General features: G+C 38.3%; 1 protein-coding gene across 1 annotated transcript in view; it reads left to right on the forward strand.

Annotated features, from left to right (window-relative positions):
* Positions 1-20,501, forward strand: part of LOC137284765 (uncharacterized) — a 48,914-nt gene extending 28,413 nt beyond the window's left edge. Inside the window, exons 8-10 of the mRNA XM_067816734.1 lie at positions 5,290-17,218; positions 18,605-18,724; positions 20,375-20,501. Of these exons, the coding sequence (XP_067672835.1) occupies positions 5,290-17,218; positions 18,605-18,715 (12,040 nt within the window). The 3' untranslated portion in view covers positions 18,716-18,724; positions 20,375-20,501. The remainder of the gene's footprint in view (positions 1-5,289; positions 17,219-18,604; positions 18,725-20,374) is intronic.
* Positions 20,502-22,245: the final 1,744 nt, after the last annotated feature.

Here is a 22,245-nt window from a genome sequence, read left to right on the forward strand (position 1 = left end):
CTTTAATCTTGTGCATTCCAATGATGGCTTTTTTAACCAAGAAATGCTCACAGTGATTGACAAGGTTGTTCAGTTCATGCCAGGTGGATAGAGCTGAAATGTAAGCCCTTACAGTACGAGGTGATTTACCTTGCATTGACATGAAGCCTATAAATTGCAGAAGCTGATCTAGACGAATGGGCCCTCCTATTCGAAGGGTAAACGCTCGCCTGAAATTATTGAGACATTGTAGTGCCGTGTAATAGGTGCGCCTTGTGTTGCACGATAAAGAGGACGAGATTAGTCTACGAGATTCCGTCATACAATCTCCCAAATGTCTTTCGGTATTGTGGTCTGTTTCGGGTCTGCATCTGGAGCCACTTGTTGATACCTCCGCCACTGAAAATGTGAAAAAGCGTCAGCTATAGTGTTACCATGCATGCTAATGTACCTGAAGTGGAATATTATCTTGTGCTGCAAGGAGAGTAAGACTTAGCACCTAACTAGCCCCATGACCTTCTTGTTTTTGGATGATTGCTTGTTGATGATATGTACAACTGCTCGGTTGTCACATGTGAACCTAACTTTTTTGTTGCTCAAACAGTTTCTCCACAATCTTAACGCTACCACGATAGGAAATAATTTAAGGAGTGTCATATCTTTGGTATAACCTCTTTGTATCTATGTTTGAGGCCAGTACGCACATGTCCAGCTGCCTTGGACAAAAAGCCCCAAAGCCATGTGTGCTAGATGCATCCGTGAACAGCTGTATATGTTCACCAGTAAGCCAAACCGAATCATGAAACACAGATACACCATTGTAGTGTTGCAGGAACTGTAACCATACTTGCAGGTCCTGTTTCATACCATTAGTAAGTCTTATTCAATGATTGGGATGGACTTTTCCGCAAAGGGCATCAGTCAAGCGTCTACAAAAGGGCCTCTTGCACATAACTGCGGGATACACAAAGTACAGTTTGCCTAATAGAGATTGTAACTGGGGAACTTCAATTTTACGCCTTTGCGATTGCAGTAAGGTGACAATTTCTTGACGCAACTGATTGATTTTTTTTCTTTTGGTATTCTAATCTCCATGGAAATTGTGTCTATGGTCAAGCCCAGGAAATTTATGTGAGTGGTTGGTTGAACTGTTTTTGTCTTGTGCTATTGGAATGCCGAATTCCTGAAAAAGCTGAATGCTTGAATCTAACAGGTATTTACAATTACCTAATTGGGCGCGACCTCCCACCAGGAAATCATCTAGATAGTGCACGATGGATGAACTGTCGGTGTATTTGGTTATGCACCACTGCTAAAAACGACTAAATGATTTGAATAAGGAGACACTTATCATAACAGTAATTCCCCTGAAAGTACATTCCTAACAGGTGGAAGTCTTCCAGACGCACTAGGAGCAAACGGAAGGCTGCGTTAACATCGAATTTTGCTAATTGCGCGCCCTTTCCTAAACTCTGAACTAAAATTACCACTTAATCAAACCGTGTATATTGTAGAGAGCAATATAAACATGTATACCCTATGATTCCCACGGGGGTGTTGTCCTGGCGTCTGACCAATAATATCTGGTATCGACCTGTTCATGATATAAAACATACCATGAATAATATTTACATATCTATATATTTCATATACACCATTATCAGTTCACTGATAAACAATACAATCTACTACCACATCAACAAAAAACCACACCACACATATGATCAAATATGGCCTTTGTCATACACATTCACACAACTCATACACAAACACACACAGAGTATATGTGACATGTTGAGACATAATATTAATCTGACATAGATATATTTACATGTAGCACTTTATACATTACAATAGCATAAAATACATAATGATTACTAACCCTTTTAATACACTGTCCGGAGAGTCTGTATGATCCAAATGTCCATGTGCAAGTGATATGAAAAAAGCATGTGGAAACAAAGGGTTGGGATGTAGGACACCTAATTCAAAACCAGCCAATGACTGAAATATCCAAGCTTACACTTTGATTGCTAGCTGTACTACCCGACAGTGAAATGGACTTACCCAATGAAATAACTTAACAAAAGAAATGAGCGTTAATGATATTACTTTACTTACAACTGCTGAAATATCTTACGCAGCCTGAAATGAGAGATTTAATTATTATAAATCAGTAATGCTGACTGGTTCATATACCTGAAATTGATACACCAAATGGTAATTAATTACTGTATTGCCTGAAATATACAAATGACATTATTTTGAGCATACTAAAGTAAAACAGCTGAATGATAAAACATAATCGCTATATACACAACTCTACCACATAAGGAGACACTTATCATAACAGTAATTCCCCTGAAAGTACATTCCTAACAGGTGGAAGTCTTCCAGACGCACTAGGAGCAAACGGAAGGCTGCCTTAACATTGAATTTTGCTAATTGCGCGCCCTTTCCTAAACGCTGAACTAAACTTACCACTTAATCAAACCGTGTATATTGTAGAGAGCAATATTCTGCGGAAATTCCATTGTTTACAGACGATCCCCAGGGATGAGAGAGATGGTGTGTAAACCAGTAGCTATCAGCGTTTGTGTAGACATTTGACTCGTCGTATTTCATTTTTACTAAACCAACGGGGGATACCTTGAGGTTTTTAATCGGACATGATGGGAAGGGCCCAGCAATGCGACTCAAAGAGATTTCTTTCTGTAGCTTTATATTTACAATGTGAGGAAGTTGCCTTGCTGATCTAAGATTGGGAGCGACGTTTGGAGTGAACGAACCCGAGAACTGGAAAATAAAACCTGAGGTAAAACCTAACCTGTAAAAGAGACGTGTCTTTGAGGCATACAGCATAGTAGCTGCGATCCATCTAATCAGTGTGTTATATTTTATGGGTACCGGTGCTAATGTCATTGGCTGTGGGAGGGGAAGCTGGCCCTGTTACGAAGCTGCACTTGTGCGTTGTTTGTTGTTTTGGTACGAAAAGAATTGCATTGCCGGGCACCGTGTTTTGAACTGTTGCATTTAGAACACTTGTGGGGATACTTGCAAGATAATCTTGAACACTGGGAAAGATTAAAATCCCAGCAAACTTGTTTCTCAGAGACTGTTGTGATGGGACTAGTAGTGCTAGCCTTTGCGTCTGTAGGAGTATAATACTGCCTACCCTGAATCATGTAACGGCGCCACAGATTGCCATCGATGGCTCCCCATGAACCCATGGGATGCCTAGAATTTTTATTCCGGAAAAAATAGTCATAGGTGTACCACAAGTCATTACCATACTTGTAAGCAGCTCCCCGAACTGTGTCAACGTATCCTAACAGTTCCTGAAGCTTTTCTGGGTGCTTTTGCAGACAGATACTCATATAAATGTGGAAGGTCGTAGTCCAGGAGGCAATAGTGAGGGGTTTAGAAGATTGCTTACCTGCTGGATTTAGCATGACCTGACCTGACTGGTTATAAACCATTTGTAAACATTGACCTTGACCAAAATGCAGGTATTGATGTCATAAAGTGCCTATCAAGATCAGCTGATCTCAGTCACATCAAACACGTATAGGATGATCTTGACACATCTACCTTAGAATGTTAAGTCCATGCTGATACATCAATGGTGAAGGGTGTCTAATGCTGTGTTCACAAGTGTTAAGCTGTCAATGAGGCCGTCAGATGTTTGATAGGCATTCAGAATTTGGTAGGTAATAGAAGACATTTGTTATTGATGGGAAACTTCATTATTGTTTGACCCATGAATGTCCTTGGGTAGAATAGGCCTAAAAGGCGGCTATGCGACTAACGGGATCAGGTGGCCAGGCTTGCTGACTTTGTAGACACATGTCATTGGTTCCCAATTGCACAGATCAATGCTCATGTTGCTGGTCACTGAATTGTCTGGTCCAGACTCAATTATTTACAGACATATAGCTGCCATATAGCTGGAATATTGCTGAGTGTGGCGTAAAACTAAACTCACTAACTCACTTATTATTATTTACACTCAGTGCAAGTATCAGCCCAGGAATGTCATGTGTAAATAATACAGAAGACACATATCCATAACAAGTTTCTTTTGTCAAGGAGGCAATGTTCCCCGCTGTTGTGAATGCGAGAGATGTCCATATGGGGTATTAAACAAGTTGGGTAGTCTTTGTGAACTAAAAGATACCACCCACAGCATGCTACTTTGACTGTTGAGGTAATACCATACCCTAATGCCTAATTCTCTTTTACTGTCTGCTCATTATGTCTGTAAGCCAGATTTATCCACTAGTAACACATTTTGTTCTATATGGGTATGTTTGGAACATAAAGTAACTTCAGTAAAGTTCCTTTCTTTTTTTGTTTACAATATTTTCTAAGATGCTTCAGTGAAAGATCAAAGGCGCCGATAATACTTTATCAGACATAAATGTGCACTTTTTGCATTACGTCACAATGTGTTGACGTCACTGTGCCATTCTAGTCTGCCCCCTCGTAATCGAACTTTTTTACATTACCTCACAATGTAACTGACATCATGATGGATATCAGTTGCCATCGCCTCGTACAGCCTCCCACAGTAAACTGCTTCGTCGCATCCTGTTTCTTGGTTTGCAGTTGCATCACACAGCTAACATCACTAGTTGGAAACATTACATTTATGTTTTCCGAAGGATAAAATGTCTCATAGTTTAACTCAAAATTTTACCGAGACGCAGTAATGTTTGCAATGTTTACATTCCCACGATGCAGTGGTTAAATGTTGCATGACTAGTCAGCTTCAATTGAATGTACTGATCTAAACTTTCTTTGGGAGTAGAAATGAGATGGTCATATTGCTTTGTATGGTTTAAGAGAATCACAGATGTAATTAAAATGATATAAAGAAGGTGCTGAACCCAAACATAAACCCTCACCAAACTGTTCATCATTTGTTTTTCTAGGAACGTTTGTCTTAACGTTGGGTCCTGACACGTCAAGAGAACAGCGCATCAGTTAGCCCGGTGCGAGGATTCTTAATTTATGTCACAGACTCCATTGTTTGTTTTCTGCCATAGATTAATCGAAATTAGTTTTAGAAATTATTAAATACGGCATCTTAGAAAAAAATACAGTTTGTTCTACCACCATGTATAGTGTAATAAATCACATTTTCGCCCTGTGCTTTATTACACTATACATAGTGGTAGAACGAACTGCAAGCGTCTTCATGCTTTAACTATAATAGTTCAGGGCGAAAATGTGCTTTATTACACTATACATGGTTGTAGAACACACTGTATTTCTTAAATATTGTATTAATTTTGCATATTTTTTCAGATTGTATGAAAAGATGCTGGTGAAATGCATTGAACAATGTGGCTTACAGGAAACAGAGAATGATGAAACATGCTTTCTTCAGATGTTGAAAAATGCGGAGTTCTGGACAAGCCTCCTGGAAGTGGCAGAGAAATATGAATTCCTGAAGACAAATGTTGTCCTTGGAAAAGCTCGTAGGGCTTCTGTCCAGATGGCACAAAATTTGTATTCTAACACATTGTCCCTCCTATTTTCAAAGAAATTACATGAAGCAGTGAAAGATGGCTATTTTAAGTGTACCAAAATGCTTTTAGTTTCTGGTAAAGTCTGCAAGAAAGAAGACTTGGATAAAGCACTGTCACTGTTACCTGAAGCTAAGAAAAGGGCAGAAAGTGATGGCGAATTCATTTCTAATATTTTGAACAAACTTAAACGCTTCTTTTGGGGAAAATTGCCTGATTTAGAAATTGCATTTAAAATTTTCCAGGAAATGCACAAAAAAGTACAGGCAGGATCAGTAGTTGTATCAGCTCTTCTTGATCATTCCCTTTGGGGCCCTTTTTGTGATATACTGAGATCTAGGGAACTCATTTCCAATGTTTCAAGGTCAGAAAGTTTTTGGAAAATCTCTACAGTTGTGATAAACCAGTGGCTATCACATCCTGATATACTGGAAACAGTTATGCCTTCTAGTCCAGAGGATGACATATGCCAGCTGTTTGGAGAAGACAGAATTGAAGATGATAACCCTTATGTAACTATGAAGGTGATGGGAATGCTTGCTTCTGAATGTGTAGTAGAATATGAAAAACAATGGAGGCCCCTTTTTGATGGCTCTGATCAAAGAATAGGTGACATGCGACCCCTGCTTGGTGTTGATGACAGTCTCACTGAACAGTCAGTAGCAGAACAGCACTTTGACAGAAAGTTACAAGATTGGGTTAAGAAAGCAATTCACATGTTTGACAAATACTTTGAGCATTCTGCAAGAGTTGAAAGATTGAGGAAGGTGTTGAAAATACTTCACCTACAAGAAATGGAGGAAACATTTGCAGAATCTGTGCAAGCATTTACTGCTCTTGAAGGAGAAAATGTGGATGACCTGACCCTGCAACAACTGTTTGAGGCCGGGAAAATATTGAGTCAGATAAGTGAGATACTTCAAGGTGAACTTTCAAATATTTTGGAAGAACTTTCAAAATCATCAAGTCTTGTAGACTTTCTTCGAGAGACAGCTTTGGAGGATCTGCGTAACTTGATTGATGCTGTGGAAGAGCACTCAGAACAGTCTGTGCAAGAGTCGACTGTGTCAGCTCTAATAAATGTGAAAAGATTTCTCGGACCCATCCTAAGAGAAACCCCTCATTCAGAAGTGAAACATGTGTTGACAGTGCTGCAGAAGTCACTGACTGATTCAAAAATAACCAACCTGGATCAAAAGATTTCTGAGTGTAACACCCACCTTCACAGCCTAAAGGCTCTTTTTCATAATGTTGCCAACAGGGGTGAAGTTACAAAAGAAATTGTCAAGAAAGCTGTCCAGCAAGGATCAAAGTATGTATTTACATTATCCCAGTCTGGATGTGATTTAAATCTGAAGTATAAGAGTCACAACACAACAAGGACTCTTATGTACTCTGACATTAGTGACTTGAGAAGCAGAGTTATGCTAATGAACACAGATGTGAAAGAGAAAGGCAAGGCAAAAAAACAGGACAAGATCAAAGAGGATTTTGAAGTATTTAAGAAGTCTGTTGATGACGCTATGAATATTGTTTCAATTTTGACTGAACTCTGTCAGTCGGGTCATCCAGGATATCCTGACAAATACACAGTGTCACTGAACATACCAGATCTGCAGCAATGTGCCACTGAATATGGCAATAGACTAATGGACTGGCAAATTGCGTTGAGAGACAGTAGAAACCAGTTTTATTGGCTTAACTTTTTTTATCCCGAACAATTGCGTCAAATTGAAAGTCACTTCAAAGCAATTCACAGTGAAGTGGATACAGAAATATCTGATCTTCTGTCCTTTACTGGTTATGACATCAAACAGTTGTCAGGAGGAAAAGACATATATTCCCACATACAGGAGGATATAGGACATGATGCATTTGGACTGAAAAGTGTTGGAAAAACATTAGAGATCTTGTTTCAAGGTAAAACAACAGTGTTGACTCCATTTCCTGATGCTAAGTCTGGAAGGGTTGCAGACGCAGTTCAGGAAGGTGAACTATTTCTTGTGGGTTTGAATGATGATAGTGACCTTGTTATAACAACTTTATTTGCTTTGTACAAAAACACAACTGGATGTTTACCAGTGTCAAGCCAAGTGCTTTTCTGTCAAGAAGATACACTTTGGGAAGACATTGAACTTCTCATACGAAGGTGTCAAGGTGCAAAGAGGGAAAAGAATCCAAATCGGCTCTTCTCCATTGTCTGCGTTGAAAATCTGTCAAGTGATCTTCAATTTAGGCTTGTTGATATACTTGAAACAATGGAGAAAGAGTCTTACCTGCTGGCAATAATTTTTAGAGGCAATGCTCATCACCCCTTTTTAGATCATTTTGGGGAAAATGTTCATCAAGTGCAACCAATGTCACAGTCAGCAATGGAAGAATGCCTTCAAACATTATGGCCAGATGTTGTCACAGTCTTATCAGATGTCCCAGGTCAAGGAAAATCAGAATATATCCAGCAATTGGCATGGTCAAAACAACAGAGAGTCTGCTCATTGCATGTCAGTGGAGAAATGACCCAAAAAGAACTTGTGAAAAAGATGTCCCACCTTGATCTGACATCATCAGATCTGCTTCACATTGATATTGGAATGCTCTCTAAACCCAAGGAAGTGGATCTGCTTCTCACTCAGTTGATAGTGTTAGGTTTTGTTTCCCATAGATCCGATCTAGTGAAACTCACAACAAAAATAATTTGTATTGAGGTAGCAAACACTATCAGTAACAGTCTTAGAAACTCATTAAATACAGTTTTGTGTTTCAGAAGAGAGGTGCTCAAATGGCAAAATTATGCAAATTTTTGTGTGAGCAAGGAGACATGCAGCCCTGTGCAAGTTGTCTGTCACTACTTGCAAGCATATGACTCTGGAAAACTGGACACTACTGACTTGTACTTTACCGGTGAAGCTGCATGCAGACCCTTGCCACAGGTAAAATGTACAGAAATGCTCAAGAAATATTTTTCAAGTGGAACAGATATGTCTTTCACTCTTGTGAGAACATTTTTAAATGTGTTGTCAGACCAATTGAAAAAATTTTCATGCAGTTACTTCTTCAGGACAACAAACATATCTGGAATGCTTGGTGGAGATGCACATTTAAAAGATGTCAAGAGTCAGTTGTTCAGGGCTCTTCTTGATGTGTCCAGGGAATTTGCTACAAGGTCTGTTCATGCATGTCGGGAGGATCAGACTGCCAGCGTTCTGACAATGAGTCAATCTGCTGATATCAATCAGAGTGTGGAAAATCTAGTGGCTACCTCAGCCTCAGCTTCAGCAATGACAAAACGTGTAGATGCTATGATACAGTGGGAAGAAAGTAATCATTTACTCATTGCGTTTCACAATCAAGACATTCAAACACTTTCTGCCCTTTACAGGAAGAAAAGTTTAGTACCTACACATGTGAAAACACTCTTTGAAACACAAGTTAAAGCTGCTATGCCTGAGTTCTCAAATCTAAGTCAAACAGAACTTCAAGATATGTTACAACGAATTGCCAGATTCAAACCTGGAGCAACTTCTGATAAGGTTAAGAATCACATGAGTTCATCTTATGCTCTGACACCAGACAATCTGTTGAAAATGATACTAATCATACTTCGAACAAGGGCTCAAGTTCCCGTCATAATCATGGGGGAAACTGGGTGTGGAAAAACAAGCTTGATCAGATATTTGTCGGCTATCTGTGGAGTAGAGCTAAAAATACAGAACATCCATGCTGGGATTACAGAAGATCAGATTTCTAGACGTGTTTTGGAAGTGAATGAAGAAGCTTTGAACTCCTTGGATGACACAGTTTGGCTGTTTCTAGATGAAATCAACACTTGCAACCACCTTGGCTTAATCAATACAATTCTTTGCCATCACACATGTCATGGCATTAGTCTTGCTCCCAATCTTGTTGTCATGGCAGCATGTAATCCATACAAGATAAGAAGTGATCAGAGTATTTTCACTGCAGGACTGGAGACTAAAGTGCAAGCAGATGAAAGGTCTAGACTGGTGTACAGGGTGAATCCTCTTCCAGAAAGTATGGTGGATTTTGTATGGGATTATGGCAGTCTGAGTGACACAGATGAAAAGGCATACATAAAGCGCATGATAACCGGCTGTGTTCAGGCAAATTTAGAAAATTGTGTAGTTGCACTGTTGGTTATGTCTCAGAACTATATCCGTGAAAGGGAACAGTCAGGATCATGTGTTAGTCTTCGTGATGTGAGTAGATGTCGGAAGTTGATTGACTGGTTTAAAAAGACATTGAAAGAGAAGGAAAAATTAAATGAGAAATGCTTTTCTTCTAGTGTTCTGATGGAAAGGTCCTCTGTGGTCTTAGCATTAGCACATTCATACCACTCTCGACTACCAGACACATGTAGCAGACAGAAATACAGACAACAAATTGCAAGGATCTTTGCTGAACATCTTGTCAATACAACTGAGCATGACATCTTAACTATCATCCAAGATGAACAAAGAGACATCCTCAATAGAATGGATTTACCTCAGGGTACTGCTAAAAACACAGCTCTCCAGGAAAATGTATTTGTCATTTTGGTCTGTATCCTTAATCACATTCCTGTGTTTGTTGTAGGGAAACCGGGTTGTAGTAAATCTCTGTCTTTGCAGCTCATTAAGAGTAACTTGAGGGGGAAAGACTCAAAAGATCCGTATTTCCAGAGTTTGCCTCAGTTGTTCTGTGTGTCATACCAAGGATCTGAATCATCTACCTCTGACGGTATCCTCAAGGTATTTGCTAAAGCTGAAAAATACAAAGAGAATGATAAAGACAACAGTGTTCTTCCTGTTGTCATTTTGGATGAAATTGGACTTGCAGAGATGTCAAGATTTAATCCACTGAAAGTTCTTCATAGTCTGTTAGAACCTGGTGAAACTGAGCTTCCAAATGTTGCTGTTGTTGGTATTTCCAATTGGGCTCTTGATGCAGCAAAGATGAATAGAGCTATCCATCTGTCAAGACCTGACATGGATGCTGAAGAGCTATTTCTTACAGGAATTTCTATCAGTGAGACTAGTGTATCAGATAATCAGAAAAGAATGAGTCTGTCATCACTAAATCCATTGGAACACTGTGACAGAAAAATTAATGAAGATCTTGTTCGAGCTATAGCAAATGCTTACTTGCAGTATACAGGAGAACAGACATTTAAGAATTTCCATGGTCTTAGAGACTTCTATTCCCTTGTGAAATATGTGTCAAAGGAATTCAGTTCCTTGGCTGATCATGACTCTCTCGATTCAAGTGTCCAGTTAAAAATCATTATGAAAGGATTGCTGCGTAACTTTGGGGGACTGTCCAGTGAAATCCACTCTGTTCTGACAGTATACAAAAAGCATTTGGAGAAGTTGCTTTCTGTCAACTTCCCAGAGGTGGAAGACATTCCGTCAGTGTTAGAACTCGTGGCAGATAATATCAACGATAAATCTGCACGTCATTTACTTCTGTCAACAAGAGGGGAATCTGCCTTGAGCATAATTGAAGATTTGTTAACTGAAAAGAACAGAAAGTTTGTGCCAATCCTTGGTAGTCATTTTGAAGAGGATTTAACAGATGACTACAATTATCGTATTTTGAGCAAGATCATACTGTGTATGGAGCAAGGGGTGGTGTTGATTTTGAAGGACTTGGAAAATATTTATGGTAGTCTGTATGACATGCTCAACCAGAATTACACAGTTGTAGGCTCAAAGAAGAATTGTCGCATTGCACTTGGTGCTTACAGCAACCCATTGTGTCATGTGCATGATGACTTCCGATGCATTGTGTTGGTAGAGGAGGACAAACTGGATCTTTCAGACCCACCATTTCTGAACAGATTTGAAAAACAGTATGTGAAACTGACTGAATTACTTTCACCAACTGAAATGAAGGCTGTGTCAGTTTTGGAAGACTGGATCACTGAAATTGCAAGTATTCAGGGGCATACATTCACAAGAAGTGATGTTATTCCCATTGACAGCCCAGACATGGTTGCCTCTCTTGTTCATTTTGTATATTCAAAACAGCACAATGAATCTGACTCGACTGCTCATTTGAGCATGTGCAAGAGAATGATACTGACAATGTGTTCTCCAGAATCAGTTGTGCGAATGGATTTGAGTGAACTCAAACTGAAAGACCCCAATGAAGTACAAGAACTGCAGGACATGTTCTTTCATTTGCCTGTTCACAATGGTTTGGCACATTTTCTGAAAGCAAGACTTGAAGACAGTGAATGTTGTTTGAAGGAAATAATCTTTACTCACAGCAATCTTCACACAAATGTTAGTGCGTGTTTGGAGATGAGTGCTGATGTTATTCAAAGTGAAAAACTTGGTGCTTTCAAATCTGAAAAGCAACTTTGTACCAGAATAGGGAGTTTTTGGAGTGACCTTTCCAAGACATGGCTTGTTATTCATTGCTCAGCAAGTACAGATCAGGAAAATATTCTCTTGATGAAATCTGTTGTGGACCGTGAACAGGCCGATTTCGTATCCCAAAAGAGACCCAAAGACCCAAAACATGTCATGATTGTTATGCACATGGACAGAAATGACTCTGGAAACATACTGAGTCTTGTAAACTTTTTGAGTGGATGGAATATGACATTCATAGATAGCCTTGACAATAGGGAGATCTCTCTTCAAGACTTACTGCATAAAAGGAAGATACATCTTATTCATGAGAGGCGCCCAATAACCTCCTTTTTGAAGCAGCATCTCTTTTGGGCATTCACCCTACTTGACTATCATGACATACCGAGAAGTTTGGAGAGTCTTAAGGATGTAGTTAATGCAACAGTGAGTGATTCAAAATTGATGATATTCTTGGAGGAATTGGTGTCTTCCACTTTAGAGGAACAATTATATGCAGATGAATCTCAGTGCTGGCAACTTGATGTAGCGTGTGATAGACTAAAGCTCTACAATTTTCTCACCCTACATGATGCTCTTGAACATGAAGTTTCAGCATGTATAAAGCACCCATTAGCGGCCCTTGTTTACAAAATTGAAGCTGCAAGTGCTTGGGATTCTGTGACTTTGTGGTCCAATACTGAAAACAGAGACAGAAAAAGAGAGGTCTGGTTAAACCTCACACGTGATAAAAGTATGATTGATACTGAATCCGTTCCACCTCCAGAGGGTCCTGAGTGTTATGTCATTCTGGACAGTGTACTTTCACTCAGGTGCCCCTTCAGCAAAGTGTTTATTGATCAAATAGAAACGTTGAAAGAACCTTTCATGGATGCCTTCAGAGCTGAATATTCAGACTTTGATGTTGATGAAGTTAATGAAGAAATCAAGGATACATTGACCATGCGATTCCAACCCACAGTGAGTCAGGCAGCAATGGACATGTTTGAAAATACTTACACTGAAAACCAGTTTACTGACTACTTTCATGACTTTTGTAATGTCATGTTCTCAGGAATCAAACTACAAATGACCGAAAAGCAGAGAGAAAAAGCAACAGAGGGGTCAATCTTGTCGCGGTTTACAAGAAAAGGATATTCATTTGAATATGATGTATGCAGTTTGCATATCACATGTTGGTTGTATGGTCCAGTAATCGAATCAGAGGTCAAACTAATTGATGTATGCCTTGACCTAACAGACACACAAATGACTGACTTTCTTCAAAGCAGTAACCTCTCTATCATGGCAAGGTTATCTGATTCACAGAAACAAGCAAATGAAGGTTTGGAAGGAGGATCTTCTGGTAGCTTAGAGGAACCTGGTGCATTGGAAAAGTATGAACAGATTGTCCAAGATGAGGATGAAGAACATCTTGAAGTTAAGCGCAAAAGCAGTGTGGTGGATGTAATGGACATAGAGTTAGAATCTGAAACAGAAAATGGACATGAAGTCTGTTACCAGAGGAAAGACATTTTGAGACCACCAAATCCTGATGAAATGCAATGTGGAGACAAACCAACTTCTGATGAAGATGAAAGTGAAAAGATCAAAGAAAAACGGTCAAATGAAGATGAAGATGTTACCACTGCCTTAGTGAGTTTTGCCTGCCAAGAGTTGATCCCTACAGAAAAGCTGTTGTCAAGACTTGATTTAGAAAGATGGATAAATGGGGTTAATCTGGTTTTATCTCTTGCAGGACAAGTGTCACAGTCAAAAGTTTTCCTATCTCTAAGAATGTGTAGTGACTTCACATATGTTGTCTTGGTTCCATTCAAGTTACCAATGGCTTACCTCCACAGATTTGGACAAGCACTGAAATCTGATACCCTTGAAAGTAGGACTGTCTTTGATATGGTTTGTGAGTTATCTGAGGAACTGCTAAAAACAGGATCAGTACCTTGCAGTGTTCTACAGCATTTCTTTTCTATTTATGTCAGCAACTGCTTGGCTGCAGACACAGAAAACTCTCTGCTGGATTGGACATTTGAATCTTTGCAGAATCTGTCAATATTTGAGTCTTCACTTGACTACTTTGGACCAACAATCTTTCAGACCATGTTGATAGAAATTGAATCAGATATTCTTGGGGAAGAAAACATAGTTGAGGAGTCCCCTGTATTGCAGTGTTTGGAGGATTGCATTGAAACTTTCAAAGGCAAGGGGGAACCTGATTCTGAGTTAGCTTGTCTCCTGCTTGATGTCCTGCAAACAAACTTTTGTCCACAGAGCATGCCCTTAGACAGCGACTCACTAGAGAAAGTGTTAAAGTGTGACAAAACCTTTAAATCAGATGGATTATCCTTACATCATCTATTTGCTCTGGCCTACCTGAAAAACTTTTTGATACATCTTGCCTCTGAGTTGAACAAAAATATGGCAATGAACATACACATCATTCAGAAGATTCATGGGATTTTCAGCTTTGATGAATCTGATACCGATTCACTGAAAAACAAGAGAGCAAAATCCCTTCAAATGTTCCTTTTGAAAGTCATTACTCAAGATGCAGCACTAAAAAAATTGGATGAAGTTGTCAGTGAGTATTCATCAGAGTGGCCATTTGTTAGTGAATTTCAAATGAAAGATGAACATAGATTCTTGGCTTTGGAACTGTGCCCCATGGAACTGACCTGTCACGATGTCTATTCTCGGGTTCTTGATGCATATGATTTATTACCAAATGACACCACGCAACTAAAGACGATTCTTCAAAGCATAAAATCCAATCCTGAAATTGTCTATGGTGTCTTTGCCATTGCTCTACAGAAAATCTATGTTATTCAGAGTGTACGAAGAATAACTGATACAGAAAGAAATGAGAAAGTGAAAGGATTCTGGAAGGAATGTCATGTCAAATTGTTTGACAATCAACGACAGATGTTCACAAACTTGTGTTCAATGGGGGATTTTGCATTTCTGTTGTTACAGACCAATCCAAATAAATCCCCTGAGGACCACCATTTGTCAATGTGCATCTTGCACTTGATATGCTCAGTCCTTGCCTTTAATTCAAATTATGGAGCTGTCAGTCTAAAAAGTCCATTTTGGCTGAGGTGTATACAGGCTCCAAAAGATTTACAAAAGATCTATCTTCCAGGATGTGGTTATAAAGAAGGAGATTTGTACTGCTGTACATTAGCCCCAATAGTCCCAATGAAGACTAAGTATGTCAGATCCAACTGTTCATGTAAAAGTGTTACAATCTGTGACGTGTCCATAGAAGACCATCAGTGCAACATATGTGAAAAATCTCTGCAAGACAGTAGTTTGTGTCGTATTTCAACCATGGATGGCACAGGTCATGACAAACAAGGGTACATATTTGTTGACATTGGATGCCTGAAGAGTGAATATGTATCTGTGGGAAATCTGTCTCCTGCTGCATTCAGGGTACTCCAGTTATTTGTACATGGATGTTATTGTGCATCACTTGCTTTGAAGTTTGCAACTAAGGAAGAGCTTTCAAAAGCAATGCAATTACCAGAATCTGTTGATCCTTCAAGCTACATTGAACATCATCTTCATGTGCACTGGTGTGCTCTGAAACATTTGACTGCACTTGGTGATTCTCAACTGGCAAAACTGTTGAACTTCATCATCAAGGATTGTATGCCCCTCATTGCCAGACACAATGGTCAGTTTCATAGCAGAGATGAACGTGAATCATATGAGAAAGAATTTACCACATATATTGATAAGATCATGGAGAAACGGTTCCAAATTGTTCAGGATGAAACAAAACAATTCCATGCCAGACATTCTGACAGCACTGCTTCAAGGCATGAATTACTCTTAGCTGAGATACCTTGGGATGAAGACAGACTGGGAAAGCTTCCAAGATTAATGAGAGATAATATACTTCCCACCACAGAGAACTTGCAAAGGGAATTTAACATTCAGAAACAAGTGCATGACTTTCCCATGATGGCTTTGCTGTTTGATAGACTGAAACACATATCACTTCTACAGCATTTGATCCCAGTAGTGCAGTGGCATAAGTGTGTGGTTAGATTTGGGAGCCACAAGCTCACAAGAATGAGCTGCAGGACTGTGACAGTACAAGATTTCATTCATACGTCTCTGCAACAGCTCCAGAATGCAGACAGCAAGAAGGCAGAGTTGCAGAAGAAATTTGATGCTTTTATGAAATCTTGGAATACACTGAAAGATCATTATGATGATCTAAAGATTTACAATCAACATTTGCCTGAATTAAAGAGAATTCATCAAACCATCTTACTTCAAGATTGTTTAATGATGACAAAACAGTCCCCTATGATGCAATTACTGTTGGCATTGCAAGCTATCCAGAATGACTTTCTGTCAGATGCAGCAGTTTTATGTTTGTCTACAAATAGCTTATCTATAAGCTTTCTCAAAAAGTCACCTGGGGTTGCAGTTGTACCTGAAGTGCAGCTGCAACACCTCAATTCAAAACAGGTTATACCAGTGCCAGATTTGACAAGTACTCTTAAATTCTCACAGATAAGCACAAAACTTGGGCATGGCAGGGAAAGACACTATGACATGTACCAAATTGAAACACAGGTTGTTGATGAATGTGTACTGAGCAAGCCAGTGATAAAAATTGGATCAGGTTTTCCCTTGATAAACTTTGCTGGTGAATCATTACATAAAACAGATGAATTGTTTGAAAGTGTTTCAAAGACTGTTGGTCATGATCCTGTTGACAAAGATTTGAAGAATTCCATTCTTCAAGTGAAAGAAAAAAGTCCATCAAATATGCAAATACTTTTAGATTATTTGCAAATGACATTTAGTTTACTGAACAGAACACCAGTGTCTGGCAGTGACAAAAGTCAGTACTTGAGTGACTTCCTACAAACATGGCAGTCCTTGTTTCCAAACCGAGTAAAGGAAGTGGATGGATTATGCAGTAGAATTAAACTATGTCAAATCATTTCTGTGTATGAATTCACAGAAGATATTGTTGCGGATGTCATTTTTGATGGCTTAGAAGAGAAATACAGGAGTGAACTGCCAGAAGAATGTTTAAAGCAGTTGAATGCTTTGGTCAAGAACACTGGTTTCAAATTCCAAGAAGCATTAATGTCTGCTTTGAAGAAGATAGTATTTCGGTACATCCAGTCAGGATTTACCAGCCAAGATGAGAAACTGGCGCCTTTACTCATGGAGAAAACTCTGTGGCCAGAAGGAGTTTATGAAGATGCAGTGGCCAAAAGTAGAAATGCAGATGCTGGACTACTTCATGATGCGCACTGCATTGAACACATCCACTGTACCATTGTCTTCCTCGCTGAAAGTGTTCAGGTAAGTACAAGTGCAAAACACATTTACAATGTTATTGCCTTTAGGTTTATTAGTTGACCTTATTTAGCCACCTTTAAGAGAGGAAATGCCTCTTTATTACTTTGATAGGATAGAAACTTCAAAACTGTCTCTATGGTGATTATTGGCAATATGTCCTTATTTCCTGTTTGTTTTGAGAGCCTGTAAGTTGGTTAAGTTCTGTAACTTATCTTGGGCAATTTTACATCTCTGGGTCTAGATTGTGGAAGCTCTCTTAGTGACAATAAGTGCCACCATACATTTACATTAACTTACCACTATCTTAGCTGTGAGAGAGGTTCAAAACTTTAGGCGCTGGTCAGTATGTCATTGCTTATGTTTTCAGTCACTGCTCTTCCTAATGACTTTTCAGTTGTCTACAGCCTTCTGAAACGTTTGTCCATTTGCCTGTCCATTTATCATAATCTTTAGTCCAGTCAAAATATGCCTGCCTGTGATATCAGACAGACATGTAACCCTAGTTTATAGGTATGGGATATTAATACACATGCACATGCACACTCATCAGGTGTTGCTGCCCATGACTGCACATCCTCTGTCCTTTCATCATGATACCAGATATTTATAAGCTAGGGTTATATGTCCGTTTTGAATACATTTTGCAAAAGAAACACAAGCAAATGAAACATGTCAGTGGCAAAGAAGAAACATATTCAGGTGATAGCCATTTTGGACTTACCACATAACAAAGTCACACACAATAATATTAAACAGCATTTTTAGAATTTTTAAACCAAGCAGAAATGCTACTAATTTTTTTCAAGTTTGTTCTCCTTAGTTCCAAAACTGACCTCATTGTAGTATTTTATACATGGTTTTAATAAGCTGCTTTCATGTGAAGATTTCCTATATTGATCAAGTACTAATTTTTTGGATCACAATATGACAGGTTTTGAGTCCATCTATACTGCTTCAATTTCCAAATATTCACTGTTTATACATCATTTTAGATCAGTACCAACCTACAGTTTAATTTTGCAAAGTGTTATTAAATGAGTGAGTGAGTTTAGTTTTACGTCGCACTTAGCAATATTCCAGCTATATGGCGACGGTCTGTAAATAATCGAGTCTGGACCAGACAATCCAGTGATCAACAACATGAGCATCGATCTGCGCAATTGGGAACCGATGACATGTGTCAACCAAGTCAGCTAGTCTGACCACCCGATCCCGTTAGTCGCCTCTTACGACAAGCATAGTCACCTTTTATGGCAAGCATGGGTTGCTGAAGGCCTATTCTACCCCAGGACCTTCACGGGTCAAGTGTTATTAAAGAGTACATGATAGTTGTTATTTATTACATTTAAAATTGTCTATTAAATCAAAAATTTTATTCTGTGTTACCAGGAGCTGAAAAGGAAGGAGGAAAAGAGATCATCACTGTTTCATCCTGTTCCAAAGCAGACTGAGAAGAAACAACAGCGTAAGAAAAAAGCAGTGGGATTTCGGAAGAAATAATAATGGCTGGTAAGATCCTACCTTTGACAATCTTATATTGTTGCTATCTAACTAATCTCAGGTTATTTTAGATTATCAAATGACACTGTTTTCATTAAGAGTCCTTATGTTATGATTTTTCAAAATTCTGAATGTAGTTGATTGTTGTTTTCACCAACACTCTAGAATTTTCCAGGTATATTTACCATTGTCGGTAGGTACTAGAGTCTGAAGTTGTAATAATGTTCAGTAATATTGATGACATGCATAGAGAATACTACACAAGATCTAACTAAATGTGATTTATACCTTGATGTGGTATCTGCAAAAGCTTGTGTTTTTTTACATATACTATGTCTCAGTTCTACTCACAGTTATACAGTGACATTGTCACAATGCATCTATGGAATCTCACATGACTAGTCAGCTTCATCTCCATATACTGATCTAACAGTACATTTGGGAAATGGTGTTTGTTTATACACAAAATGCAACGTCACATAAGCTAATCCTTTGAATGAGACATTCATGCATAGAACTGAACCAATCTTCATCAGAGGTCATCTTTTTCAAAAGAGTGGAAACACTTTTGAGCAAAAACCGAAAGAGGTTTAGAATATTAAGGATAAATTAACTTTTTCCTATGAGGTAATGAATGAAGCTAAAATTTGATCTGGATATTTGCTTTGGCAAAAAAGAGAATAAATAATTGTACACATACATAGTAACATGTATATAGTACACTCATGCTTAATGTGCATTACATGCACTTCTGCATCTCCCAAATGATGACATTGACTTTTGCTGCTTTTTATCCCAAAATTGAACCATTACCGCTATGATGTAATTCACAACATTATGAAACAGTTCTGATTTAAACATCTTCAGTCAGTTTCCAATCTTTCTGTCATCTTGAAAGTTCTGTTTATTGTCATGACTCATCCACTAGTCACTTTATCCTCAGCAGACCTGTGAAGGTCTGTGGTAGAACAGGTCTTCAACAATCCATGCCATACTTGAAACAAGAACCTGTGAAGGTCTGGGGTAGAATAGGCCTTGCTTGCCATAAAAGGCGACTATGCTTGTCATAAGAGGTGACTCTCGGGATTGGGTAGTGAGGCTCGCTGACTTGGTTTACATGTCATCCGTTCCCAGATCGATGCTCATGCTGTTGATCACTGGATTGTCTGGTGTGGCATAAAACTCTCTCACTTACCACAAAAGGTGACTATGCTTGTCCATATAGCCAGACCACCACCATATAGCTGGAATATTGCCAGCATAAAACTAAACTCACTCACTCACTCCTCAGTTGACACTGTTGCCTAGAGGGGAATGTTTATCACCCAATGCATCTCACAGAGCCTGATTGCTTAAGCAAGTAATTAATTCATTTTGAAGATAGTGATGATTTGATGCCTGTATTGCAGTCTGCTAACAAGTTAGATACAGTGTTGCAAGATATTCTACCCAGTGTCTGTTTAGATCCTACTCATAGTACCTTCACTTACCTCAGTTTTCTCTAGGTTTAGGTAATATGATGGTTTGGTCCACAACGTGCATTACAATTACCACGTGTCTAAAATACAAGTTCAGGTGAGCAGCAGTGCCTTGTGGCTCTGTTTCTATCACTTGCCTCTTTGTTAATGCTTTTTTGAAAGGTCATTTTGTTTCTTTTAGGTACACAGAAACTGAAGACAAAGGATAGAAGACAGATGTTTATGCTTGAAATGGGTTAAAAATTTATGAAAAGAAATTGAAGTTATGTTTGTAATGAGGCACATCTTCATCGTAGACTGAGTTTGAGTTTGTTAAGATTTGTTTAGTGATTAAAGCATGTATAGCATTACTTATGCATAATACATGTATTACTTATACATGTCACATGTCTCATTTCTCTTACCTTTGTACTTATAGCACTGTTGATAATGAGACTTGAAACTTAACATGATAAACATGTTTGGTGTTTATGTTGTCTATAATTAATAGAATTGTATAATATGCATATGTTTTTTTTTTTATTCTGAATGATATTGACCCTCTTGCCAAGGCCAAATTGGATATCAGTCATTTTGAACCCATTGTTCATGAAAGAAAACCAGTCCCCACATGTCTTTGCTAGTTCACTGATCATTCTTTATGAAAGAGGACCAGTTCCCACATATCTTTGCTGGTGTACTGATGTTTTCAGTCTTGTTTTTTAGATATGGACCACTTTACTGGGATATATATTATTCTATTATCTCTGGACAAGAAACCATTTACAAGTTTTCACCTCCAATAAAAGATTTCCAAAGCTCTGAATAACATGCAGTAGTGCATGTATATGCCAGTTTGAATATTATTGATACCAGCAACGTAACAAAGAAACTGCTGATATGGCCTTTATCAGTACTAGTGTTATATAAATAGGGAAATTCTTTAAATTATGTCACGTTAAGACCTTGAACGATATTGATATGGACCTAAAACTCTTTTACTTTGTTTAAACAATTGTTTATACAATTGCTATGATGATATTATTCATTTGAATGTTCCATTTGTATATATACTCATGGAAACAAATAAGGGAATACTTGAAAGTACATATGGAAGTAAACCTAAGGTTAATGAAATTGTTGATTTCAAGGTGGACCTGATACACCATCATCACACAAGTAATGCTATAGATTGAAAATACCTAGTCCTTGTCTAGATGTTATTAATGTAAATATGGACCTAACAAAGTAGTATTTTACAAAATGAATCCTGCCTTATTATAACTTTGATAAAATAATACTTATATGTTGTAGACTTAATGAATCGTGACCTTTCCATGGTGTAAATAATTGGACCTGATACACCAGTAGCATGCAAATATACCCTAAACGTGATGTACATAGGAATCTTATACACCAGTATCTTAGAAATAAACAAACTGTTGGTGTATCCAAAAGATAATGATGATCATTTAGATACGGACTTATGTAATATTACTCTAGTATCTCTGAAATTTTCTTTGATGTAAATATGGACTTGTTACACTAGAATCCCTCCTATTGGCTGTATCCTGAGTTTTCTTTGATGTAAATACACAAGCACCTCCAGACACACTGTAACCTGATATTGTAGTATCTTACAAGTAAACCCAGTGTATGTGTAATCTGAAGGAAAGGATTGTGACTTGGACTTGATACACTATCTTCTTTCAAATACACCATGTACTGAGTTTTCCTTGATGTAAATATAGACCCGATACGGTAGTGTCTGAGAATTTAACCCAATGCTATTGTCATCTGAAATGATTGATTATGATGTAAATATGGACTTGATACACTGGCATCTTTCAAACACACTGTATCCTGAGCTTTTCTTTGATGTTAATATGGACCAGTATAATACAGATAAATCCTTTGCATGTACGACCAACAAAACATTATTCAAACAATGCTAAGTTGATATGCACATACTAAAATATCATTTCTTATTGACCTATATGATTTGTATATTGTGTGTAAACCTAATGATGGTATAACCTTGATGAATGATTATCACTAGTTTTGAGCTGATAC

The sequence above is a fragment of the Haliotis asinina genome, chromosome 5, assembly GCF_037392515.1.
Source record: "Haliotis asinina isolate JCU_RB_2024 chromosome 5, JCU_Hal_asi_v2, whole genome shotgun sequence".
NCBI classification, from domain to species: Eukaryota; Metazoa; Mollusca; class Gastropoda; order Lepetellida; family Haliotidae; genus Haliotis; species Haliotis asinina.